The sequence below is a fragment of the Saccopteryx bilineata genome, chromosome 1 (genome assembly GCF_036850765.1).
Source record: "Saccopteryx bilineata isolate mSacBil1 chromosome 1, mSacBil1_pri_phased_curated, whole genome shotgun sequence".
In the NCBI taxonomy this organism is placed as follows: Eukaryota; Metazoa; Chordata; class Mammalia; order Chiroptera; family Emballonuridae; genus Saccopteryx; species Saccopteryx bilineata.
In genome coordinates this window covers 308267188-308291393 of record NC_089490.1, presented here as the reverse complement: position 1 = coordinate 308291393, position 24206 = coordinate 308267188, and the positions used below count along the sequence as shown (strand labels likewise).

Genomic DNA, 24206 nt, shown 5'->3' with positions numbered 1-24206 from the left:
AATGAAGTTTTAACTTAAAAAATGTTAAAAAATTAGGTAACTGATGGTTCAGGAATTATAAGACTCTGGTAAATCATTAAAAGTAATATCCAACAATAGCCTACAAAATATAGGCAAGTTCCTCAACATGCACTCAACACCACTGTAACTCTCCTTCTAGTCTCTTTTCTCACCACTTTCCCTCATCACAAACCAGCAGTATCTCATACAACAAACTAAAGTCTAGTTCTATTATCCACATCACTACCTCCACCATCACCATCACCTACACACACACACATTCTCTCTCTCTCTCACACACACCACTTTACTTTTTAAAGAGGTTCTATACAATGGTACTACCTTCCTCCAAGAAATCTTCCCTAACCAGGTCTCCTTAAGATTGTTTTATAAATTACTAAAGACTTATTCATCTATGTATCTTATTCATCTATGTATCTTTCTCTGTTTACCACCACATTTAGTCTATAAATTATTTTTGGAAAAATGACTCTTAAATTTTACTCTTACCTAACTACTTTGTATCATTTAGCAATGTTAATTATATTCTTTCAACTTTTATACCTTCATGAAGCTTCTTTTATCATGTACTCTCCTGGTACTCCTCCTACTTCTTGATAACTTTTTCTCAATAGCCTTTGAGAACACTTCTGTCATTTCCCAAAAACATGACCCAAGATGCTATACTGGCTATACTTCTGGTGTAATTCCATTATTATTGAACTCGCCTGTTCAAATCACTTCAACTACCATAAAAAACACAGTAACAATAGCCATGATCTCACTACTATATATCCAGTTGCCTACTGGATAGTTGTACCTGGATATTTCAGAAGTACTGTGATGGGCAGTCTCTGAAATAACCCCATGTGAATCTTGCCTCCTGGAATTCATGTCCTTATAGTTTCCTCTAACACTGTGCAACCAAAAGAATCTATCAAAAATGAGTGACTTCTGAGGTCAACTCATAGAAGTTATTATGACTTCCACCTTGCTCTTTATAATCTTGCTCTAGGTACAGCTCGATGACTCAAACACCCCTATGGATTAGGCCCACCTGATGAGGAAGTGAGGCCTCCTACTAACAACCAATACTCATTGTGAGTGAGTTACTCTGAAAGTGCATCCACCAGTTCCAGTCAAATTCTCAAATCAACTACAGCCTCATTAAAGACCTTGAACTGAAAACCACCCAACTAAGTTGCTCCCAAATTCCTGATCACAGTAAACTGTAATGAAAATGAATGTTTAGCAGGACTGTCTGAGTAAGAACTTTTTTTCCTTTTATTAACTTTTATTTATTTTTAAATTGAATGTACTGGGGTAACACTGGCTGATAAAATTATATAGGTTTTGAGGTGTATAATTCTATAATACATCATCTGTATATTGGATTGTGTGTTCACCACCCCAAGTCAAGTCTCCTTCCATCACCATCATTTATCTCCCCTATCCTCTCCTTCCACATCCCCCTTCCCTGTGGAAATCACCATGCTGTTGTCCATGTGCCTATGAAATTTTTCTGCAATAATTAAAATGTTTTACATCCAATGTCCAATACAAGAGCCACTGGCTATATGTGGATACTGAACACTTATGTGGTTAGTGAGACTGAGGAACTACATTTTCAATTTTAATTAATTTTAACTAATTTAAATTTAAATACCTACATGGCTTGTAGCTACTATGTTGGATAATGCAAGTTGATTGTTTTTGGAATAATCTATTATGTAGCAATAGATAACTAATACAGTACCTTAAACTAAATCTTTCCCTTACTATAGTCAACCAAACAAAAATAACAAAATCATGCCTACTTCCTTTCATATTCTCCATGTGAATATTTATTTCACTTAGTAAATGGTACTGACACTCACCCATATATTCAAGCCAGAAAGGCCTTCACTTTCACCATCTGCCCTTTTCATACTATTGGTATTCTTAATATATTACTTTGTCTCCTAATAGCTCTATCTATTCTACAACAAATTATTACAACAAACTGTATTTTTACAACTTCAATTTAGTTTTTCATCATTTTTCATCTAGATTACTAAAAAATGTCTCCCTATCTTTCTACTCCTAAAAGTGTCTCAAGACTATTAATACATTCTTCACACTGCCACTGAATAATTAATTGTTCTATAACGTAAGATCATAGACACTGATCTTAATACCTGTCTGATTAAAAGTTTTCAGTGACTCCCCACAATCCAGAGGATAAAACATAAACTTCTCAGATCACTATAAAAACAATATGGTGCCTCTTATTACTGCAACTTTACCAATTGTTGTGCCCATTATCAACCTCCATGATTTAAGCACACAACTATGTATATGCATTCCTAGAAAATGTGAGCTAGCTCACCTGTGCCTTTTGTTCATATTGCTTCTTCTATCCGAAATGTTCTTCTATCCCACACTTGTCTGGTAACTACATCACATCTTTCAGAATTCAAAGGAAGTATTCATCCCCTCTACGAAGCTGTTTCTTATCTATCTGGAAAGTATTCATTCTTCTCCTTTGAATCCCCACTGCACCCTGTGCATTCAGCTGCCTACACATCTGTCTCCCTCTTTTAGACTACAAGTTCCTAAAAAGGCAGAAACAAAAAGAAACCATCAACAAAACAAAAAGGCAACCAACCAAATAGAAGAAGATATTTGCAAACAACATCTCTGATATGGGGTTACTATCCAAAATATATAAAAAATGCATACACATCAGGGTTAGGGTTAAGGTTTAGGGTTTAGGGGTTAGGGTTAGGGTTAAAAATAAGAAAAAAAAATTCATACACATCAACATACAATTCAATTAAAATATGGGCAGAGGACCTGAACAGACATTTCTCTCAAGAACAGATATAAATGGCCAACAGATACATGAAATGATGCTCAACTTCACTAGCTATTAGGGAAATGCAATGAGGTTCCACTTTCACCTGTTAGAATGGCTATCATCAACAAGACAAGTAACAGTAAGTATACATATTAGAGAAGCGGTGAAGAAAAAGGAACCATCATTAATGGCTGGTGGGAATGGTAACTGGCACAGCCACTATAGAAAACAGTACAGAAGTTCTTCAAAATTAATAGAGCTACCATATGACCCAGAAACTCCTCTTATGGGTTATCTACCTGAAAAATTTGAAAACATTTATTCGTAAAGATATACACACTCCTAGGTTCATTAGAGCGTTATTCAGTGGCAAAGACATAGAAATAACCAGTGTCCTTTCATATATGAGTAGATAAAGACATGGTACATATATACCAGAGGTTGGGAATCTTTTGGCTAAGAGAGCCATGAATGCCACATATTTTAAAATGTAATTCCATGAAAGCCATAAAACGACCCATGTGCATTACACATTATCCAATAAAAATTTGGTATTGTCCCATAGGACAGCTGTAATTGGCTCCAGCCACCTGCAACCATGAACGTGAGCGGTAGAAAATGAATGAATTGTACTACATGAGAATGTTTTATATTTTTAATGTTATTATTTTTTTATTAAAAATTTGCAAGCTAGATGCAGCCATCAAAAGAGCCACATCTAGCTCACAAGCCATAGGTTCCCGATCCCTGATATATACATTGGAATACTACTCAACCATAAGAAAAGATGAAATAGTGTCATTTGCAACAATATGGATGGATCTTGAGAATATCATGCTAAGCAAAATAAGTCAATGGAAAAAGTCAAGAAACATATAATGTCACTTATGTGAAAACTGAAACATGAAACATAAAAACAGTATGATAGAGCCTGACCAGGTGGTGGCGCAGTGGATAGAGTGTCGGACTGGGACACAGAGGATCCAGGTTCGGGACCCCGAGGTCACCAGCTTGAGTGTGGGCTCATGCGGTTTGAGCAAGGCTCACCCATGGTCACTGGCTCGAGCAAGGGGTCACTTGGTCTGCTGTAGCCCCCATGGTCAAGGCACATATGAGAAAGCAATCAATGAACTAAAGTAACACAACTACGATCAAGGCTTCTCATCTCTCTCCCTTCCTGTCTGTCTCTGTCTCTCTCTCACTTAAAAAAAAAAAGACAAGAGACTAACTAAATAACTTTCTTTAGCTGAAACTCTCTCATTTGAATTTTATACTTTCTACTTATATTTGGATTCTAACTTCAAAGAAATGATAGCTACCCATAATCAGGTACAGTAGCAAATGCAATGAACTGAGGAGAGCTAAAGACCTAGAATTTAAACCTAGTTCCAAAAATGTGCTTACTAGCTGGGAAATACTAGACTAGTCAATGAATGTCTTTGAATCTAAGTTTTTCTTCATTTGTAAAATGGAAATAGTATCTGTCTTGTAGTGTTGTTTTAAGTATTAAATAGAGTGCCTGTAAAGCCCCTAGAATAATGCTTAATAAATAGAAGCTGTTTATTCTTACTAAATGAAAGCACAGTTATAAAAGTATAGTAAATGCGAATGTAAATTACTAGTAGTATTATACAAATAAATACATTAAAGTGCCAATAATTTGGCTTATTAGATGTGACATGACTGAAGTGAATTACACTGTTTGTGTGGTAACAATCTTATTTGTAAATAGTTCCATGGGCAACTATTTCTATAATTATCAAATTATTTATGAACTGTGAATTGATTGTTTACCTCCTCATTATTTTTTCTAATCTGGTAGTTTAACTTCATCAACCCTCAAAAACAACAGAACATTCTTCAGACTACTCACATCAATAATAGTAAACTTTTAGAATTGGATAAGCAAAGATTGCCTTATTGCTTACAGTGTGAGGAAGAAACACTAGCTAAAATGAGATGCGGTAAATATTTATGCAAAATTAACAGACCTTTACCCCACAGGGAGGAGCAAGTATGGGAAAACACAGCTTCCCAGAACTCAGAATAGCGGATGTCTGTAGAACTCCCAGGGGCAATATAAAGTCTCTGCACCCATAAGAATGCTTCACAGGGCACTGCCTTTTTGCATATAGCCTCTTTCTAATTCTAAAACCTAGTAAAAGTTTCAAATTATAATTCTCTAGTCTTTCTCTACCAAGAAACAGTAATTATTCAATAAAAGCTTTAATGTGAGTTTCTTGAAACCAACGATCTGACTATATCACTCTTACAGATAAATTTCTTAATCCTTAAATATAAATCAGCAGGTAACGGGAGCTTAAAATAACTTTGCCAAATCTACAATATCTACAACTATATCTGTTGTAGATACTCTGGGGTTGTTTAGAAAATGCAAGAAAAGAATTCATAGTTAAAGGGTTAAGTTAAAAAATTACACAGTTAAATATCTCTTAAACAAATTTTCTTTCCAATATTACAGTGTAAAAAGTGGCTAGACTAAAATTCATACTACAGAATTTTAGGAACAGAAAAATAATTTACAAAGAAATGAAGATTAAAAGTAACAATGTTTTATGATTCAGAAGATGACTCTAGCTAGAGTTAGAATAAACTATTATTTAAATGGTAGAAAATATAAACTAAATGATAAAAGAAAGATCACTATTATACCAAGAAATCTTTAAAGAGAAAACATCTTCATTGCCAATTAAGCAGACTCTTGCTAAGAAAAAAGTTAAACCCCATTTGTTTAAATCATTTATGTTTCACAAAGGCCTGATCACTTATTATTAAAATCATTCGTTTGCTACCTTTTCTTCCTCTTACATACTCAATATAACAATTTTTGAGTCATTTCTTACTGTACTTTATCTGCCTATACTACAAACAAAAAACCCAAAAACTCCACAAAACTTACATTAGATGTGCTTTCAACTTAAGAGAACTTACTAGTTATAATAGAATAGTTATACTGTAATAGAAAATGATTTATAAACATACATTAGACTTCAAAAAAGGTCCGATGTTTACAGGTGTATATCTAAAACAATGAGTAAGAATCCAAATCACAATGTAGCTATTCTTTAGAGGAAGTGAGGCAAAATCCCTTATGTCAGAAATCTTGAAAAGGGAATAGGTAAATAAATGATGAAGAATAGAATAGAACATAGTTATAATATTATTTTATGAAGGTAACATTTAAATGGCATTGCTGAAGACAAAATTTACTTTCTAAGTTTCATCTAATTGATTGAAAAGATCAACTGAACCAATCTTAGAGTATAAGCAGACCCTAAAGAACACAGACAGTGGAGTCATAATCCCAACTCTTCTCTTTAGAAACTATACTGCTCACAAAAATTAGGGGATATTTTATAGCATTATATTTATTTTGAAATATCCCCTAATTTTTGTGAGCAGTTGTATGTGACCTTAAGCAAGTTAGGTCATCTCTTAAAGTCTCATTTTTCTGTTTTAAAATGAGGACAGTATTTAACTTACACAGCTGAGATTTAAAAAGACAAAGCACAGAAAATTCCTAGGACAGTGCCCAGAAGTTAGTATGTATTCAATAAATATAACATCCTTTACCACATCCCAAATTTCTTTATAACATTACATTTCACTTATTTTAAAATGCTCCTTTTCACCTACATTCATCTTGCCACCTTCCTGAAGTATAGAATACTAGAGAAACAAATTATCTTTATTTAACGGTTGTTCTACTGTAATTTTCAGAATCCTTCTCTGATCAAATCATCACTGTATCACTAGATGCACAAATTGGCTTAATGGGTTCCTACCTCCAAAGAGGTAGCTAAAGAGTAGACACGTTCTCTTTCAATTAAAAGCAATGCGTATTCAACAAAATGTGATTTCTTCTATTCAAAAGCAAAGAACACTTAAAATTTATTAAATTTCAACTTACACCACATTCTTCTCTTTTCGGTTTAGGTAACTAACCAAAATATAATTAAAAGAAAAAAAATAGTACATGATAGGAAGTAACATTAACTTTTTAACTTGGAAAAGATATATTCAATCATTAATTAGAATCTCATACCACTACTTTCCCAAAATACATGTCTTCTCATCTTAATCTTCAGCACTAATCAATAAATATCATCACTCTTACAGATAAATTTCTTAATCCTTAAATATAAATCAGCAGGTAACGGGAGCTTAAAATAACTTTGCCAAAACAATGACCTACACAGGACAGCCATTAAACACTGAGTAAAGAAACAAACTTATGTTGTAAAGATAAAACTGGACAAATTCTGAGTGATTGAAGGCAGGTTAAAAGCTGACTGCCTATCTCTTTCCTCCTTTTGCCAACTTGTATTATGAATTTACCTTTGCCACCCAGCTTAGTGTATCCCAAGGTTCTCTTTACCAGGCCACAGTCACAGAGCTCCAGGGAAAAGCAACCTGGTCTCAACTCTCCAGGCAGAGGAGAACAGAAGCTCCATATCCACGCATGCTGCAAATGGCTTTTTCCAGTCTGCCTGAATCATTACCAGCTAGAAGCAGCGGTCATTGGGACTTGGACATGAGCTGCAAAGTATAGAATGGTGACAACAATTCCAGTGCCATGCGGACTTTTCCTGTGGGGAACTTTCCTGGACTCCTGCTCCCTGTGACAGCTCCTAACAGACTGAACTGTGGTTGGGTTGCATTTTTCAGGGATTTGGCATGGTGATGGGGCCAACTTGGACTTGGGGAACATGTTAAGGACACTACTCATTCATGGATTCTTGCTGTATTGGCCAAGAGTTTGCTTAAAGGCTGTTAATCACTGTAAAAAAAAATAGAGGACTGGATGAAGAAGATGGGGCACATATACACCATGGTATATTATTCAGCTAGGAGAAAGGGTGACATCGGATCACTTATAGCGGAATGGTGGAGTCTTGGTAGCATTGTGCGGGGTGAAATAAGTGAATCAGAAAAAAACAGGAACTGCAGGATTCCATACATTGGTGGGACATAAAAGCGAGGCTAAGAGGCATGAACAGGAGTGTGGTGGCTATGGGGGGTGGGGGGAGGGAAGGAGGGAGAGGGGGAGGGGGAGGGTTACAGAGAGAACTGGATGGAGGGTGGCGGAGGACAATCTCTCTTCGGGTGATGGGTATGCAACAGAACTAAATGACAAGATAACCTGGAAATGTTTTCTTTGAATGTATGTACCGGATTTATTGATGTCACCCCATTAAAATAAAAATTTATTTATTAAAAAAAAAAAAAAAAAAGCTGACTGCCTAAAAATCTTACCAATTCTGCAACTAGACATGTTATTGTTTCACAGTCTGAATTGAAATAACTGTATCTCTTAAGTCTGTTCTTCACCTCCAAACACATCTTAATTTAAAAGACAGCCTACAATTAAAAATATAAAGAATAAGGAATTTTATTACAAGGAAACAAGTCACAATAACAGCAAGTACATATGAATTTAAAATCATTTTATATGCACAGATCAAAGTTTTAGAAAAACATAACTAATTTCTGAGGTTTAAACAATAACAGCTACAGTTTACTGACTTTTAATGTGCTAGCTATTAAGTACATCCTCATTTAACCTTCCTGACAACTCTGCAGATTAGGTATTATTATTCCCATTTTAACAGATGAGAAAACTAAGCTGCTTGTTCAGAGAGGTAAATTTGCCTAAGGACTCTCAGCTAGTAAGGAGCAGATCAAGTCTGACACACAAAACCCAAGCTGTTTTTTCTACATCATCCTCATTCATTTCCCTTCTACTGCTCCTCTCTCACAAAAACTACAAAAAAAAAATATATAGAAAATTAAGAGCGGAAATGACTTTTCCTTTAAAAACTACTCTTCATTTCTGACAAACAGGACAGTCTCAAAAACCATTTTGCCACGAGAGTAAAAGCTAATTACTAATATTTACCCATGTAATATTTTGCATAATTACCATTTTTGGAAACAAAATTATTAGCTTGTATCCAATTGAGCAATAATTGCATAGTGACATGCTTTTTTTTTTTTTACTATTCACATCCAGGCAACATATCCAATTTAAATTTACCTTTAAACACTGTCAAGAGCAAGGGTCCCCAAACTACGGCCTGCGGCCGCATGCGGCCCCCTGAGGTCATTTATCCGCCCCCACCGCACTTCCACTTCGGGAAGGGGCACCTCTTTCATTGGTGGTCAGCTAGAGGAGCATAGTTCCCACTGAAATACTGGTCAGTTTGTTGATTTAAATTTACTTGTTCTTTATTTTAAATATTGTATTTGTTCCCGTTTTTTTTTTTTTTTACTTTAAAATAAGATATATGCAGTGTGCATAGGGATTTATTCATAGTTTTTTTTATAGTCTGGCCCTCCAACGGTCTGAGGGACAGTGAACTGGCCCCCTGTGAAAAAAGTTTGGGGACCCCTGGTCTAGAGAATTCTGATCACATAAGGGCTTTAGGTAAATACACTAACTGAAACCATAAACCTTTCCCCAAATTGTGCAACTAGAATGCAACCAAAATACAAGTATATTATTCCAGTTACGACAAACTATCTTTAAAAATAAGTGTGTTTCAATCATAATACAATAGAAAAATAACATAAACAATGGCAAGTCAAAGAGTTATGCTCCATGGGAAAAAAATTATTTACATTTTAAACAGACTACTGTTCCAAGCAACGGAAGCCAAAATCAATTCAATGCCAAGAAAAACTCAAATTAAATACAAATTTTATTTATAAGTCAAAGATAGCCATTTTTCAACTGCAGTTACATGGATTCTGAAATAAGGTTAAATAACGCAACTTAAAACTAAAACTATCTAGATATCTACAAAGACTACTTTAAGTGTCTCTATAAACAGTGAAAGAAGCCAGTTAAAAAAACAAAATTAGATAGTTGTATTATACTAATAAACTATTTTCATGTTATATACAATTCACTAGCTTGTATAAATCCACTCTGATCATCTCATTGTCACCTCCAATCAATCTACAAACTAAAGAAGGGATTAGTCTGCTTTAAACACAGGATTAGTCTGTTTTATTTGCTTCCCCCTGTTGATTATATAACAATCCCTCCCCAAAGAATGTCCTGTGAAACAGATAAACCTAGATCCATAATGTAATGCCTATTACTCTTTATAAGCATAGAAATGACAGGTAAACTTATTGTATTACATTGCATGCTAATAAAATCTGTCAAATGGAGTCAAAATAGAGGCTTAATAAACTAACATGAGCAGCTAAAAGTAGCTTTAATTATTCCTAATCTAAAATTAGATATTCATTTCCTTACTTTTATATCATTCTAGAGATCTCCTTAAAGATTTGATAAAGCCTTTCTTTGCACAGCAAATAGCATAGGTGAATAAAGGATTTTTATAAATGACTCCAATGTTTTTCTCTAGAGTAAATAACATCACTGACTGGGAACTCCCAGAAGACTTATAGAGTCATTAAGGGCTGGGATTCCTTTCAAATGGCATCATTTCAACAGAGGCTCAGTGAGAAATGAAACTGCCTGCAAATCAAATCTGCTGGAGTGTTATTTTTTTCCAGAGGCTTATTACCTGCTTCTCTACACACCCTCTCTCCCGATCCCTCTGCCGAGAGAAAAGATGATGCTGGAAAAATAGGTGACATTTTTCTGTAAGCCTCCTCCTGAAATACTCAAAATGAAACAAAACAAGTTTTTGGCTGTCAAATTCTACATATACTCCATGAACATCCTCTCTTACTTGACACCTATTAGTCTACAGTGCTAGTTCCTTAACCTATTGGACAGTAAGAAATTCACTAAAAGAAGTCATACTTTCAGACATTATCTTTCAGATAGTGGAATATTTATGGATAAAATGATATCAAGAGCTTCAAAATATTCCAGTGGAGAAGCAGAGCAAGGAAACAGATGAACCAAGACTGTTCATGCACTGACAATTACTAAAGCTAATGATAGGAACATAGGGGTTCACTATACTATGCTCTATATATTTTTTTAAGTGAGAGGGGGGGAGATAGTGAGACAAGACTCCCACTTGTGCCCCAACAGGAATCCACCTGACAACCTCCATGTCTGGGTCCAATGCTCAAATCAACTGAACTATCAAAAGGCCTGGGGTTAACGCTAAGAGAGAGGAAGAAAGAAAGAAGGGGAAGAGGGAGGGGGAGAGAAGTAGATGGTCATTTTTCATGTGTGCCCTGACCAAGGATAAAACCCAGGACATCCACACACCTATCTACTGAGCCAACCAACCAGGGCTATTCTCTATACTTTTGTATGTGTTTGAAATATTCTATTAAAATAATGTTCACAGATTAAAACAATGCATTTATCAAGTATTTATTGAGCATGTCACGTGGTAAACTATATTACTGTTCCTAGTTATTCATTCTTCTCTTCCTTTCCACATGAGGATTATATAGACTTACCCATTATGGTGTGACTTGCAATGCTACCCCTGGCCCACTGACAATGAGCCTGACCATACAACTTACTTTGGTCAATGACATGTAAGCTGATGTGATTGATGTATACCATGACTGAATAGAAACGTTAAGAGCCATCCCATGTTTGCATTAGTTTGCCTCTAACAGGATAATGGCAAACCAGAGAAGGGTTGCTCTTTCATCCAGAGTTCCAAAAATGCTACAGACAATCCACAGCTGACAAGAAATGTAAGCAAGAAATAAATCACTGTTGTAAGCCACTGAAATTTGAAGGTGTTGCTATGATAGCATAACCTAGCAAAAGCTGACAGATATACCTACAATGGGCTAGGTACAAAGAATGTTAAAATAAAAGCTAGTACATTTATAAGACTGTTTTGGAAGGTAGACAAAATTTTAACTATGGTTGCCTCTGAGTGGACAGTTTAAAAACCAGTGAGTGTTTAGGAATAAGGGTAAAATGAGAGGGAGACTTTACTTATATTGTCACATATCATTTGAATTTTTTGTGTATGTTTTTTGTTTTTGTTTTTGTTTTTTTCCTGAAGCTGGAAACGGGGAGAGACAGTCAGACAGACTCCTGCATGCAACCGACCGGGATCCACCCGGCACGCCCACCAGGGGCGAGCTCTGCCCAGCAGGGGGCGTCGCTCTGCCACGACCAGAGCCGCTCTAGCGCCTGGGGCAGAGGCCAAGGAGCCATCCCCAGCGCCCAAGCCATCTTTGCTCCAATGGAGCCTTGGCTGCGGGAGGGGAAGAGAGAGACAGAGAGGAAGGGGGGGTGGAGAAGCAAAGGGGTGCTTCTCCTGTGTGCCCTGGCCGGGAATCGAACCCGGGACTTCTACACGCCAGGCCGACGCTCTACCACTGAGCCAACCGGCCAGGGCCTGTGTATGTTTTTTAAACATAAACATCATCTAGGTACTTGGATAATTTGGTTATTTTTTTCTTAAGATTTTTACTATTAAAAAAGAAAAATAATAATTACTTAAAAATGGTTAAGAACTATCCTCCTACCCTTGAGAAACTAAAAATTAGTTGAGCCTGACCTGTGGTAGCACATTGGATAGTGTGTTGACCTGGAAGGCTAAGTTCACCAGTTCAAAACTCTGGGCATGCTGGGTCAAGGCACATACAAGGCACGTACCAGAAGCTACTACAAGTTGATGGTTTCACTCCTTCCCACACACCTTCTCTCTCTCTCTAAAATCAATAAATAACATCTTTCAAAAAACTGGTTGACAATTTAGCTTTAAAAACAAAAACAAAGCCTCTCGTCCCCCCCTCCCCAAAATTTCACTTCTTCATTTTCTTTTCTTTTTTTTTCGTGTGAGAGAGAGAGTAAGAGAGAGGGAAGAAGGGACAGACGGGGAAGGACAGGCTGGAAGGCAGAAAGATGAGAAGCATCAATTCTTCATTGTGGCATCTTAGTTTTTCATCAGTTACTTTCTCATATGTGCCTTAACCAGAGGGGCTCCCGCACAGTGAGTGATCCCTTGCTCAAGCCAGTGACCTTTAACTCAAGCCAGTGACCTTAGCATTCAAGCCAGCAACCTTTGGGCTCACGCCAGCAACCATGGGGTCATGTCTATGACCCCACACTCAAGCTGGTAAGCCTGTGCTCAAACCAGATAAGTTGGCGCTCAAATCACTGACCTTGGGGTTTTGAACCTAGTTCCTCAGCATCCCAGTCCCACGTCCTATCCACTGTGTCACCGCCCAGTTGGGCACTGTTAAATTTTTAAAGGGGCAAAGGCTGAATGCAACAAAAAAGGGGGGGGTATAACATAGGTTTCAACAAAGTTAGGGTTTTTGTATATGGGTGGTGCAGCTACTTGATCTCATAAAAAATTCTCTCAATTATATTATTTTAGTATGCTAGTTAAACTGATGAAGAATCTTGCTCTAGGCATTAAGTTTTGTGAACAAGCCTTAACCAGTACTACCACAAACACGGTATTTACGAAGTTAGGCCATGTAGGTTAAAGTTATAAAAAAAAGTTGGAGGAAAAAATCCTAACCATGACTCTTGCAGTAATTCAACACACCTGGCCCAGCCGGTTGGCTCAATGGTAGAGCATTAGCCCAGCATGTGGAAGTCCTGGGTTCGATTTCAGCCAGGGCACACAGGAGAAGCGCCCATCTGCTTCTCTACCCTTCTCCCTCCCTCTCCTTCCTCTCTATCTCTCTCTTCCCCTCCTGCAGCCAAGGCTCCATTGGAGCAAAGTTGGCCCAGGCACTGAGGATGGCTCCATGGCCTCTGCCTCAGGTGTTAGAATGGCTCCAGTTGCAACGGAGCAATGCCCCAGATGAGCAGAGCATCACCCCAAATGGGCTTGCCAGGTGGATCCCGGTTGGGCGCATGCGAGAGTCTGTCTCTCTGCCTCCCCACTTCTCACTTCAGAATAAAAATAAATAAAAAAATAAAAAAACAAAAAAAAATTCCACTTAGTGGTTACAGAAGTCAAATTCTGTAGGGTAAGACTTTATAAACATATTTTTACTTAAATTTGAACAATATTTGAACATAGCAGTATCTTGCAAATATGATTAGGAACAGGTCTTCACTTTTCAGACTAGCATCTTAAAGCACTTGACAAACATTAATCCTTATTACACAACATTATAATCATCTATCCTTTCACTACAAAATATTTAAATACCCCTTCAGCAGTACTTACCCTGAGAAGGTTGTGCCCAAACAGCCAATAAAACAGGAAATAAGCTGACAGTGCATGTGCCATCAACAATATTAAAAAAGATCAGAACTTCACCCACAAGAACCACTTCCTCCGAATAAACCACAAAGACTGTACAGGGCAAACCACAACATATCAGCTTCAGTCTGGAACACAGATAAATCTATAGGAGAATATGTCTAAGAACCTTCACAAGATTTCCCATATGTTTTTACATGTATTTTGAGGACTTTGTACTCTTCCAGACAAGGTACAACCACCTTCTGCATTACATGATAAATTTCACCTAGAATTTCTTCAGATGCCAATGAAGTCTTCAGTTTTTCTACAATAGAATAATGTACATTTTCTGAATCTACAGAAGATCTACAAAATCCTCTCTAATGTCTTGGATATGAATCTAAAATCAGCATTTAAATATAGTATTTGACCAAAACCATAGTCTCAAAGCAGTATTTTTAAATGACAATAGACTTTTTAATATCAAAAGAAAAAACAGTGTGAAAAGTGACTAACTGTAAAGATTGACTAAACCAGATTTTCTTATATATTTCCAATGTCATAAATTGTTACTCATAGTCCCAAGACAGGAAATCTAATTTTTAGCCATTAGATTTGCATGTTTCTCAAAACTATGAACCCAGTACAAATCTAAACTGTCAGTTGCACTGATGCATGTTAATTCAATTAAGGTAAACAATGTACAAATATTGACTGACTTACAACCTATGCAAGTTACGACCATTCGACATTACGACCACAATAGCTAGCCATGACTGCTCCAAGTCTGGCAGCACAAGCATTGCCTAGCTGAGCGTATGACAGTGTGGACCAGCTTCCAGCACCACTACCATCTCCGCGTGCACCATTTCAACTGTTATCCTAGACTCAGTACAGCAATTTGTGTTGTGTCTTGGATATTTTTCATCAAACCCCTCCCAAGATGTCTACCAAGAGGAAATTATCTTTGCAAATATTAAACCAGTTGTACTGGTAATGCATTGTTTTACTTAAACCTGACGAATGTAAAAATAAGAAACAAAATGGTGTAGAGATGATACAAATGGCATAAAATGAACAAAGAAAGTTATGATATAAAACAATAATGAAAGAAAATTATAATAAAATATGACTTAAAGATTTTTATAACATCATTTCACAGTACTGTACATATAGCCTACTCAACTTACAACCAAATCATGTTACAACTTGGGTCTGTCAGAACCAATCGTGGTCATAAGTCGAGCACTAGCTGTATCTCTTTATTAAAAATCAATAATGTATGCTTATGCAATTTTGGTAAAATCTCTGACCTTTTCGCACCATCATGTATGACCTCTGCAGAAGCAAAAAGGAAAAACTGCTCTAGCTATTAGGTTCATGGGCTTTTCTTGGAAGCTACATCAGAAGCTGTCTTACAAATACAAACTTTTTACATATATATATGTCTATATTGGTACTCTAGATATTCTACGTTGAAATAGTAAAATGCCCTAAATTTGGCATGTTTCCAAAATTTTAAACTTTGAGGAAACATTCACTAACAAATATAAAAGTACAAAGACATCTAATTAATTTTAAACTAAATATCAATGAAAAAGGTCTACTAATATTCAAGATTTCTGTATCTTTTATAATAATTTAAATATGCACCTTCTGTTACTGTCTCTTATTATTAGTAATAATTCTTGTAAATTCATTGGCAAGAAAGTAAAATGTTATTTTGATTTTTAACAATAGTGATTTTTACTGAAAAAAAAAGCACTGTTATGCCTTGTAAGTCTATTTCTTTTGACTAATACGTGGAAATAACAGAAGAAACTAAAGCAAAATGAAAAAACTTAAGGGAAAATTGAAAACTCACTGCAAAAGAAAAGAGAGGGGCTACAACTTCCAGATTATCTCATTGCACCACAAGATTTTTATTTTAAAGTTACAATCACATCTCTTCATTTACTTTTAAGTTCAGAGATGTTTTATCTTCACCTCTCACTGATTTTCAACAAAGAATGGCTTCCAACACTTATTATTTGTTTGCTACCCCTTTGCTGATTAATTAATATTTGCTACAGTAGAGGCACTCATATTTGGAAGAATCACTTTGTAGAGAAGCCTTTATAACATGAGTAATTGCTTAATTAGTCAATTTGGTAATTATGCTGTTTGTATAAATTTGTTTACTGTTTTATGATTGTGACATCTCTCGCATCCATTCTAAAAACTAAAATAAAAGGAAATTAAAATGATCTTGAGAATCTCTTTACCTCCAATTTTGGGCTATGCTTGGGAGAATACTGAAGACCACCTGAATTACAATAAAGCTAAACTTGGAACTTGCTGCACTAGAATATAGATAAAGATAAAATACAGAATATTACATTTTGTACTAGAAGACCATCTAAGGGAAAAACACATTTTGCATTAGGAAAGCAACTGGGAAAAAGCTAAGAGGAACAGGTTGATTCTAAGACAATGAATCAACAGAATATATGCAATTTGGTTAAGCAAAGAATAAGGATGTGGGGAAAGGGTGGTAGATAACTGAACCATTTAGAGCAGTGGTAGTCAACCTGGTCCCTACCGCCCACTGGTGGGCGTTCCAGCTTTCATGGTGGGCGGTAGCGGAGCAACCAAAGTATAAATAAAAAGATAGATTTAACTATAGTAAGTTGTTTTATAAAGATTTATTCTGCCAAAATTAGCAAAAATCCGACATAAAGTACTTGGTAAGTAATTATTATTATATGCTTTAACTTGCTGTAACTCTGCTTTATAAATTTTATAAAGTAAAGTTACTTCCCTACTTTATAAATCACCACCATTAATGTGGAACCAGTGGGCGGTTAGAAAATATTACTACTAACAAAGATACAAAAGTGGGCGGTAGGTATAAAAAGGTTGACTACCCCTGATTTAGAGTCATATAAACAAAAAATGGGAAAAGATTATTCAGCCTGGTAAAGCAAATTTATACAAGTAACAAGATAATTTAAAAGATAAGTTTGAGCTAAAGATCAGCTAAAACTTCATTATAAGATCTAGCAGACTGCTATTCAGTCTCCTGAGACAGTGATGAGTAGTTAGTTACTCTACAGATACTTACAATTAGAATACATAAGGTACTAAAAAGCATCCTGTAAGACAGTGGTCCCCAACCCCCGGGCCGCGGACCGATGTCGGTCCGCAGAGAAAGAATAAATAACTTACATTATTTCTGTTTTATTTATATTTAAGTCTGAACGATGTTTTATTTTTTAAAAATGACCAGATTCCCTGTTACATCCAAGACTCACTCTTGACGCTTGTCTCCGTCATGTGATACATTTATCCGTCCCACCCTAAAGGCCGGTCTGTGGCCCAAAAAAGGTTAGGGGCCACTGCTGTAAGAGACAAAATCCCACTCAGACTTGGTCAGATTGGAAAGTTATTAAAGCAAAGTAGGAAAGAAAAAATAATGTATAGAGAAAGATAATAATAATTTAAAGTAAAAAAGTGTGGGATTTGAGAACCAAAATATCTAGGTTAAAATTTTGGGTCTGACCTTTCCAGTTTTATAATCTTGACTTAAACTCTGAAAATGGATATTTGCCCTATGCTTAGTCGATAACATTGCAAATGCTAAAGAATTAAAGGATATCAGTACATGAATGAAGGTCTTTTATTCAAAAGGAGACAAAATATTTATAATTTTGTGATTTTATAACTTTAGTTTAGATGACATTATTTTGAAGACTCTTAATTATTAAAAGGTAAAGGATCATGTCTTCAAATGAAAATTTAAAACACCATCAAGGCCATGTTTTAACAGAAGAGACCAAATAAAGTTAAACTCGCTATTTCTGAATATATGGTATGGTTAATTTCTAAGAGATAAGAAACATATCTAATAACTGTCAGACAACTATGATGTTAAAAGAGTTTCTCCGATTACTTCTGGGGGGAAAAAAAACCATTAAAATATCTTGCTGTTTCTGTGACCCGTATCAGTTTAGTAGGCAATTCATATCCATTTCTAGCTGGCTTTTAGAAGAGGCAAGCATAGTTGATTACACAAAGATTTCCAACTGTCTTTCCTGGAACCACAACGCTCCACAGAAAAATATGTGAAACCCACCACGTATAAATTCCATCAATGTTTGCCTCAAATTTCAATTTTTAAACTGAAAATTCAAACTTAGATTTTAAAAACTCCTACATGTTAACTCAATGTTATATACTACATCGTAACAACTGGAAACGACAGATGTATTAAGTGGTAATGCCAGGTTAACATATATTTGTATTGATTCAAATAAAGTTTGTCTTGTCATGTTATTAAATAAATATGAACATCTTACAAATGTGCCATTTGTCAGGAAGACAAGAACTCTGTATTTTTTAAAATTTACTTTAGACTGTACATGTTTCTCATGTAAAACTGAACAAGTGAATGTACCTGTATGAATCAGGGTTTTACAGTGAACTATTAGAAGAAAGGAAAACATAACTAGAATCCTAATTTCCAATTTCAATTTTGTATTTATCAAATGACTGACTTTGTAAGTAAATATTACAAATAAGTTCACCTGGCAGATGACTTGGGAAACCTTCAAAAGAGCACACTTAGAGTAGTTTACTGTATTGTTTTTTAATCAAAAGCATTTTATGGCAATTTTGGCAGAAAATATATTATGAATGAAAATACTAATTACTATGTATACAGATAGAAAGTCACAGGTTTCCAAATACACTTTTACAGTTTACTTAAACAAGCTGAACTCAGTGCTAAGAAAATGCCAATATATCAAAAAACCTTTATCTATAAATCAAAACAAAATCTTTAAGTTCAAGACAAGATAAAGATCTGTTTATTTCCAAATCCTTACAACAAAATCCCACCTGTATTGTCCCTAAAAATTCACTGTTCTATATGTAATCAAGCCTGAAATTATTTACTAAGTCCACTGAAAGATCATTCTCTTCTACTTCTCAGAAGAAAATCCAATTGCCATAGGACCTCTAAATTCTTGGGGACAGAAGAAAAGCACCTAGGATGAGATATGTTTTACGACTGAATGTGGTAATCAATGCAAACTGAAAAGCAGCAATCAGATCTACCAGTTTTTAAGTGCTTATTCCTATAGTTAAAAACTAGAATCTCCAGGTCTCACAGAAATTACAAAGCAAGAGACTAGAAGGTAAGCTGCTTATTTATTTTTTTAAGCTGTTCAGATATATTACAGAAAAACAGCAGCTACCATAAAACATAGTTTGGGTTTTGATGATGACTATGCCTTTTAAAAAGGGGGGTAGGAGGTTTGGGGAGTAGATGAAGAGGAAAAAGAGAGTAAATGTGTTCATTTAACTGCAAAATAATAATAGGATATTAGTTCTGAGTATCCAAAGTGACCAATCAGAGCCTAAACAGAGCTGAATTCCATCCCTGTCCCAGCACGTCCCTAACACAAGAATAAAACCTTATCTTGTTCAGCCATGTGTCCCCTGCCACAAACTGCAAAACAGAACAACGCCCAAATCCAGCTAGTCTGACTTCAACTATGGACAAACTATGTAGTCAGAAGCACAATGAAAGAACTCTAACTCACACAGCTGGCTCTACATACTTAACAGTAGTACTTCAAACTTGAAAGGATCTTTAAAAAGCTACAGTAGCACCATTAATTTGCCAACAGTTCTAGAGTCAGTAAGATACATACATTCAGTACATTGCAGTTAATGAGAAAAGAGGATGAGGCTGGCAGGGCTGACAGAAGCTACCAACTATTCTTTAAGTTTGTTCAGGCATCTGGCACAGAGATAATACTATATCAGTATTTCACCCCAATGTATGTTCAAATCAGCGACAGTTACTCTCTCCTAAAGAGCAAATGGATGCTTGATATTTATGGAACATGTTTAAAGAAAAAGTAATGGTCACATAAGAATAATTCTTATTTAAAAAACTCTTAGGTCCTGGCTGAGTAGCTCAGCTGGTTACAGCATCTTCCAGGTAGGCCGCGGTTGCAGGTTAGAGCCTCAGTCGGCAAATGCAAGAATCACCCCATGAATGCATAAATAATTGGAACAACAAATCAATGTCTCCCTCTTCCACCCCTTTAAAAATCAATAAATAAAAAAACCCACCTTTTTAAAACTATTTTAAAAAAGATTAGTAAATTCCATACTGTCTCAACAGTGCTTATTAAGTGAAATTTTAAAGGTTTTTTTCTTTTAAAAAATACATAAAATCAGGCAACACTTGAACCAATTCAAGGATATTAATACTCAAGCCAATTTGCAGATTCATCTTATACTTAGAACCCTTATCTTTTAATACTTTGGGTCTAGCACATTACCTGGCAAAGAATAGGCATTCACTCACCGCATGCTTATTGTATATTTATATCCCATCTACAAAATGAAAAGGACACAAATCTCAAGGTTTTATTTCCAAGATAATGAAAAAAGTAAAAAAATGTCTCTGAGAAGCAAGGAGAAAGAAAGGTGATACTTGGGGGTGGGGGGAGCTTGTAGATGATTTTCATATGGAATCAGTTGATGACTAAATTGTTTCTACAAAATTCAACACCCCTATTATCAAAATGAAAACTACCAACACCAGATTAATTCCTAATAAGACTTCTTGTCTACAGATTCAACAGAGTGGAAGGAAACTGAATAAACCAGAATAACAATTACAACAATTACCCACATACCCATGAAAGAGATTTCTCAAGAGTAAAACACCCAGAAAAAAAAAGGAATGAGGATAACTAGAAGAAATCAAGATAAGCATTGTTTCTCCTCATGTTAAGTGTACTCTCAAAAATGTTGAAAAGTATTTCATTTCACTGAAAACTAAAACGTGTTTTTTAAAATATGCAATCAAAAACTGAATACAGTTTAAGTATTTCATGGTATCTTTTTAGGTAAACATTCACTTGACACTGGAAAGCATCAACAGGAAGAGGAAGTTCTGTTTTTGGAATAGCTGTTATGGTATGATAATAGAATCTGGCCCTTTTAAAATCAACAAATGAGTCTTACAACTAGATGAAACTCTTATTAGGAAATTCAGCTATTTTCTACAGGAGCACTATTGTTGCACTTTTTATCAAAGAACTTTCTTTGGCCCCCTAATTCAGTTATTTGAGCCTTTTAAAAATAATGTAATAGCTTGAAGGTTGACTGAAAAAAATAAGCTGAAAACTGGGACAAGGATACAATGCCATAATTAAATTGAGAAATAAAATGTAGTAAAAGAATATGCTTTTATCGCTTAATCTAATATTCAAAACAATAACTATTTAAGAGGGAACTCTACTTAAACCACAAATGATCTAGCTCAATTTACCCAACACCACCAGGCAACATAAATCCACCTGCCATGCTTGTACTACATCATTCGCTTGGGGTCTGTATCCCTTAAATGCAAATGTTTCTGGAAGCTAAAATGCTAAAAATGCAACAATTAAAATCAAGCCCCATGATTTCCCCTCACTTTTTTTTCTTTAAGCTCCTTGATATTTCCACCGGTAAGAGCCTATGATTTACTGGTAACTTCAACATTCTGGAAAGTTATTTGATAAACACTGCGCAGGGCAATACTTAAAAGAGATCAAGTTCATAAACCATCATGCAGCAGTCTCAAAATGAGGTTCACAAACAGCAACTTACTAGAGTGTCTAAAGAACTACAGGACAGAATTAAAACTGATGATGCACCGAACCCAGCCAACTTTGGGCACTGACCTTCACCCAAAATTAACTTCCCCTGGTTCCTAGACAAGCACAGAATCCTAATGAACGCTACAGACAGAAAGCCACATCATGGTTTTACCTACCCCTTCTGACAATCTGGAGAGAAGTTCCTCTCCAGAAAAAAACTACATTACCAAATTCAATCATCCAAGTAACCTGGCAGCAACTCTAGACTAACTGCAGAGCTCCTAAAAAACCCTTTTTCTCCTACGCCTGTCAACTTCAATGGTCAAAGGCAATCACTGACTCAATCTTCTGCTAGGTCGGGCCAAATCCGAGGAGGATAAGCGCAGGTGGAGGTTCATACAAACCTGTCAGTGATAGTAGACTGTGTGCCACTCATTGGGGCCCTTGGCGCGAGGTCCTCCTTTTATCCAACTTGCATTTTACAGCAACACCTCCAACCCCCACTGCTTTGGGTTTAGGCCCGACTCCGTAAGGAGCAAGAAAGTCCAACTCAAAACTCCATTCAGTCATCTAGAACGTCCGACTGGAAGGTGTCCAAGGAGGGGGATGTTATCTCCCAAAACAGACAGAGAAGGCCTGCCAAAAGGCCAGTTCTAGAGCTAGAGGTCAGTCCTCAAGAAGGCACAGGGGGAAAATTTCGTCACGGAGGGAAGTCGGCGAGCCGCAGGGAAGGGGCTCAGGAATCCGTCCGGGGCCAGAGAAGGATCAGCTCGGGCCGGGTGTCCGCTCCTCGGGAGGAGGAGGGACTGCCTGCAAGTGGCCGCCGCCGCCGCAGAGCCGGCCCGTCGGTAGCCTGCTCTCTCTATCTGGGGCTGGCAGGCGCTCGTGGCCGCAGCCTCCGCCGCGTCTCGGGCCGTCCCGCGCCAGGCTCGCGCGGCCCCATGTCCCCAGGCCAGGAAATCCCTGATACCTTCCTCGCCACCCCCACCAAGCTTCGGGCGCTGGGACGATCAGGGATTCCGGCGTAGGGGGTCCCGTAACCAGGAGTGACAGGAACCTGGCTCTCAGCGCCGCGGACGGCTGCCCATCCTTCGGGGGCCGGGATTCTTCCGCAGTCTGCAGAGGCGGCGGCGGCTCCTCCCAATCAAGCCGGTAGGCGGCGATTCCCGCGAGAAGCGGGAGGTTCCCGTCCGGTCCGGCCTGGAAGCGGCGGCCCCGGAGCCCGGCAGCGGCGGCGATAACTGGTTCGCTGGTCCGACCCCCCAGATCCTGATGCCCTCGCAGGAGCTCGCGTGGCGGGAGCAGGGGGCTGCCGGCGACAGTCAGGGTTGGAGGAGGATGGCTGGCGACTATCGCCGGCGCGCGCACGGGTTCGGGTTCCGGTTCCGGTTCTGTCTCCGCCGCGTCCAGCGCGAGCGAGCGTGCCCCCTCCCCTGCCGACGTTTTTGGCCTCCTCCCTCAGCCTCCGGGAAGGCGCCTCACCCGGGATCCCTCCGCCGCGCGGCTGCCACTGTTCAGCTCAGCCGTCTGTCTCTTGCCCCCTTTGCGGCTGCGCGGACGCCTCCGCCCGACTCTTGTTTGGGGGAGCGAAAAAGTAGTTCAAAGGGGCAGAGGAAAGTGGGCATCATCGGCCCTGGGAGCCCCACCCATCGACCCACTGTCGTCCCTGAGGCCCCAGCAATGGCTGAGGCCTGTATTCTAAGTCTAGCTTTAACCAAGGACCACGTAAGTGCAGTCCCCAATACCGAGAATTTCAGGATGGGAGATTCCTGCCCTAGAAACTTTTGTTCCTTATTAAGGGTATGTGCTTGTTCTACTTACTTTCTGATAACACATATAGACTACACAGACTGCTTTTGACCAATGGAAACGACCTGAAGTCCAGGTATCTGGGCACCGTTTTCTGCTCTGAAGCAAACACCAGCAAAGAGGTTTTGGGCCATAGCCACCTCACCTGGGGCACCTGCTGGCCTCGTCCCCTGACAGTGCAAGTCCTTGCTTTGGGGGAGGGTAGGAGGACGGAGGTATGTAGGGTTAGGGAGAATGAAAATTGGCAATTGGAGTCAGGATTTCTTGGGAAAAGTATTGCTCTGGGCTGCTTCTGTTTTGGCAAAACGAAATGCATCATTTGCTAAATTAGGAAAGCATATTGCTTTCCACAATGACTTAACAAGCTTGCTGGGAAGAGAAAATAAAGTATATTTAATAAATAAATAGCAATACAGTTCTCTCTGAAGCATTCACAAATTTTTTTCGATTTTTTTCTCCTTACCGGTAGAGTTAGATAATCATCTAGTTTTGTGATTGAATAATTAGGCATGGTAACAATTTAAGTACCACATACAATATATGTATGTAATACGCTTGTAAACATCTAAAATGGCTATACTTTTATCCAGATTTTTTCAAACTTTTCCATTTAAACCTGTGCTGATAGGTACGGACTTCAACCTTTCTGTGGAAATCAATTGGCAAAGCAAATCTATTGAACAGTAGACGGAGAGGAGAAACAACTACCTCTCAACAATGCTGTTTCTAAAAGTCAGTCCCCAACAGTTCATGAAAGGATCATTATCCCTGAAT

General features: G+C 37.5%; 1 protein-coding gene across 5 annotated transcripts in view; it reads right to left on the bottom strand.

The window, feature by feature from the left end:
- The window catches only part of ARHGEF12 (Rho guanine nucleotide exchange factor 12), a 164586-nt gene extending 141589 nt beyond the window's left edge, over positions 1-22997 (bottom strand). For 4 of the 5 annotated variants that reach the window (XM_066247014.1, XM_066247027.1, XM_066247017.1 and 1 more), the window contains exon 1: positions 22028-22997. In XM_066247014.1, coding sequence (XP_066103111.1) covers positions 22028-22059 — 32 coding nt within the window. In that variant the 5' untranslated portion in view covers positions 22060-22997. The remainder of the gene's footprint in view (positions 1-22027) is intronic. The other variant, XM_066247045.1, reaches the window with a different exon arrangement.
- Between the last annotated feature and the right edge of the window lie 1209 nt (positions 22998-24206).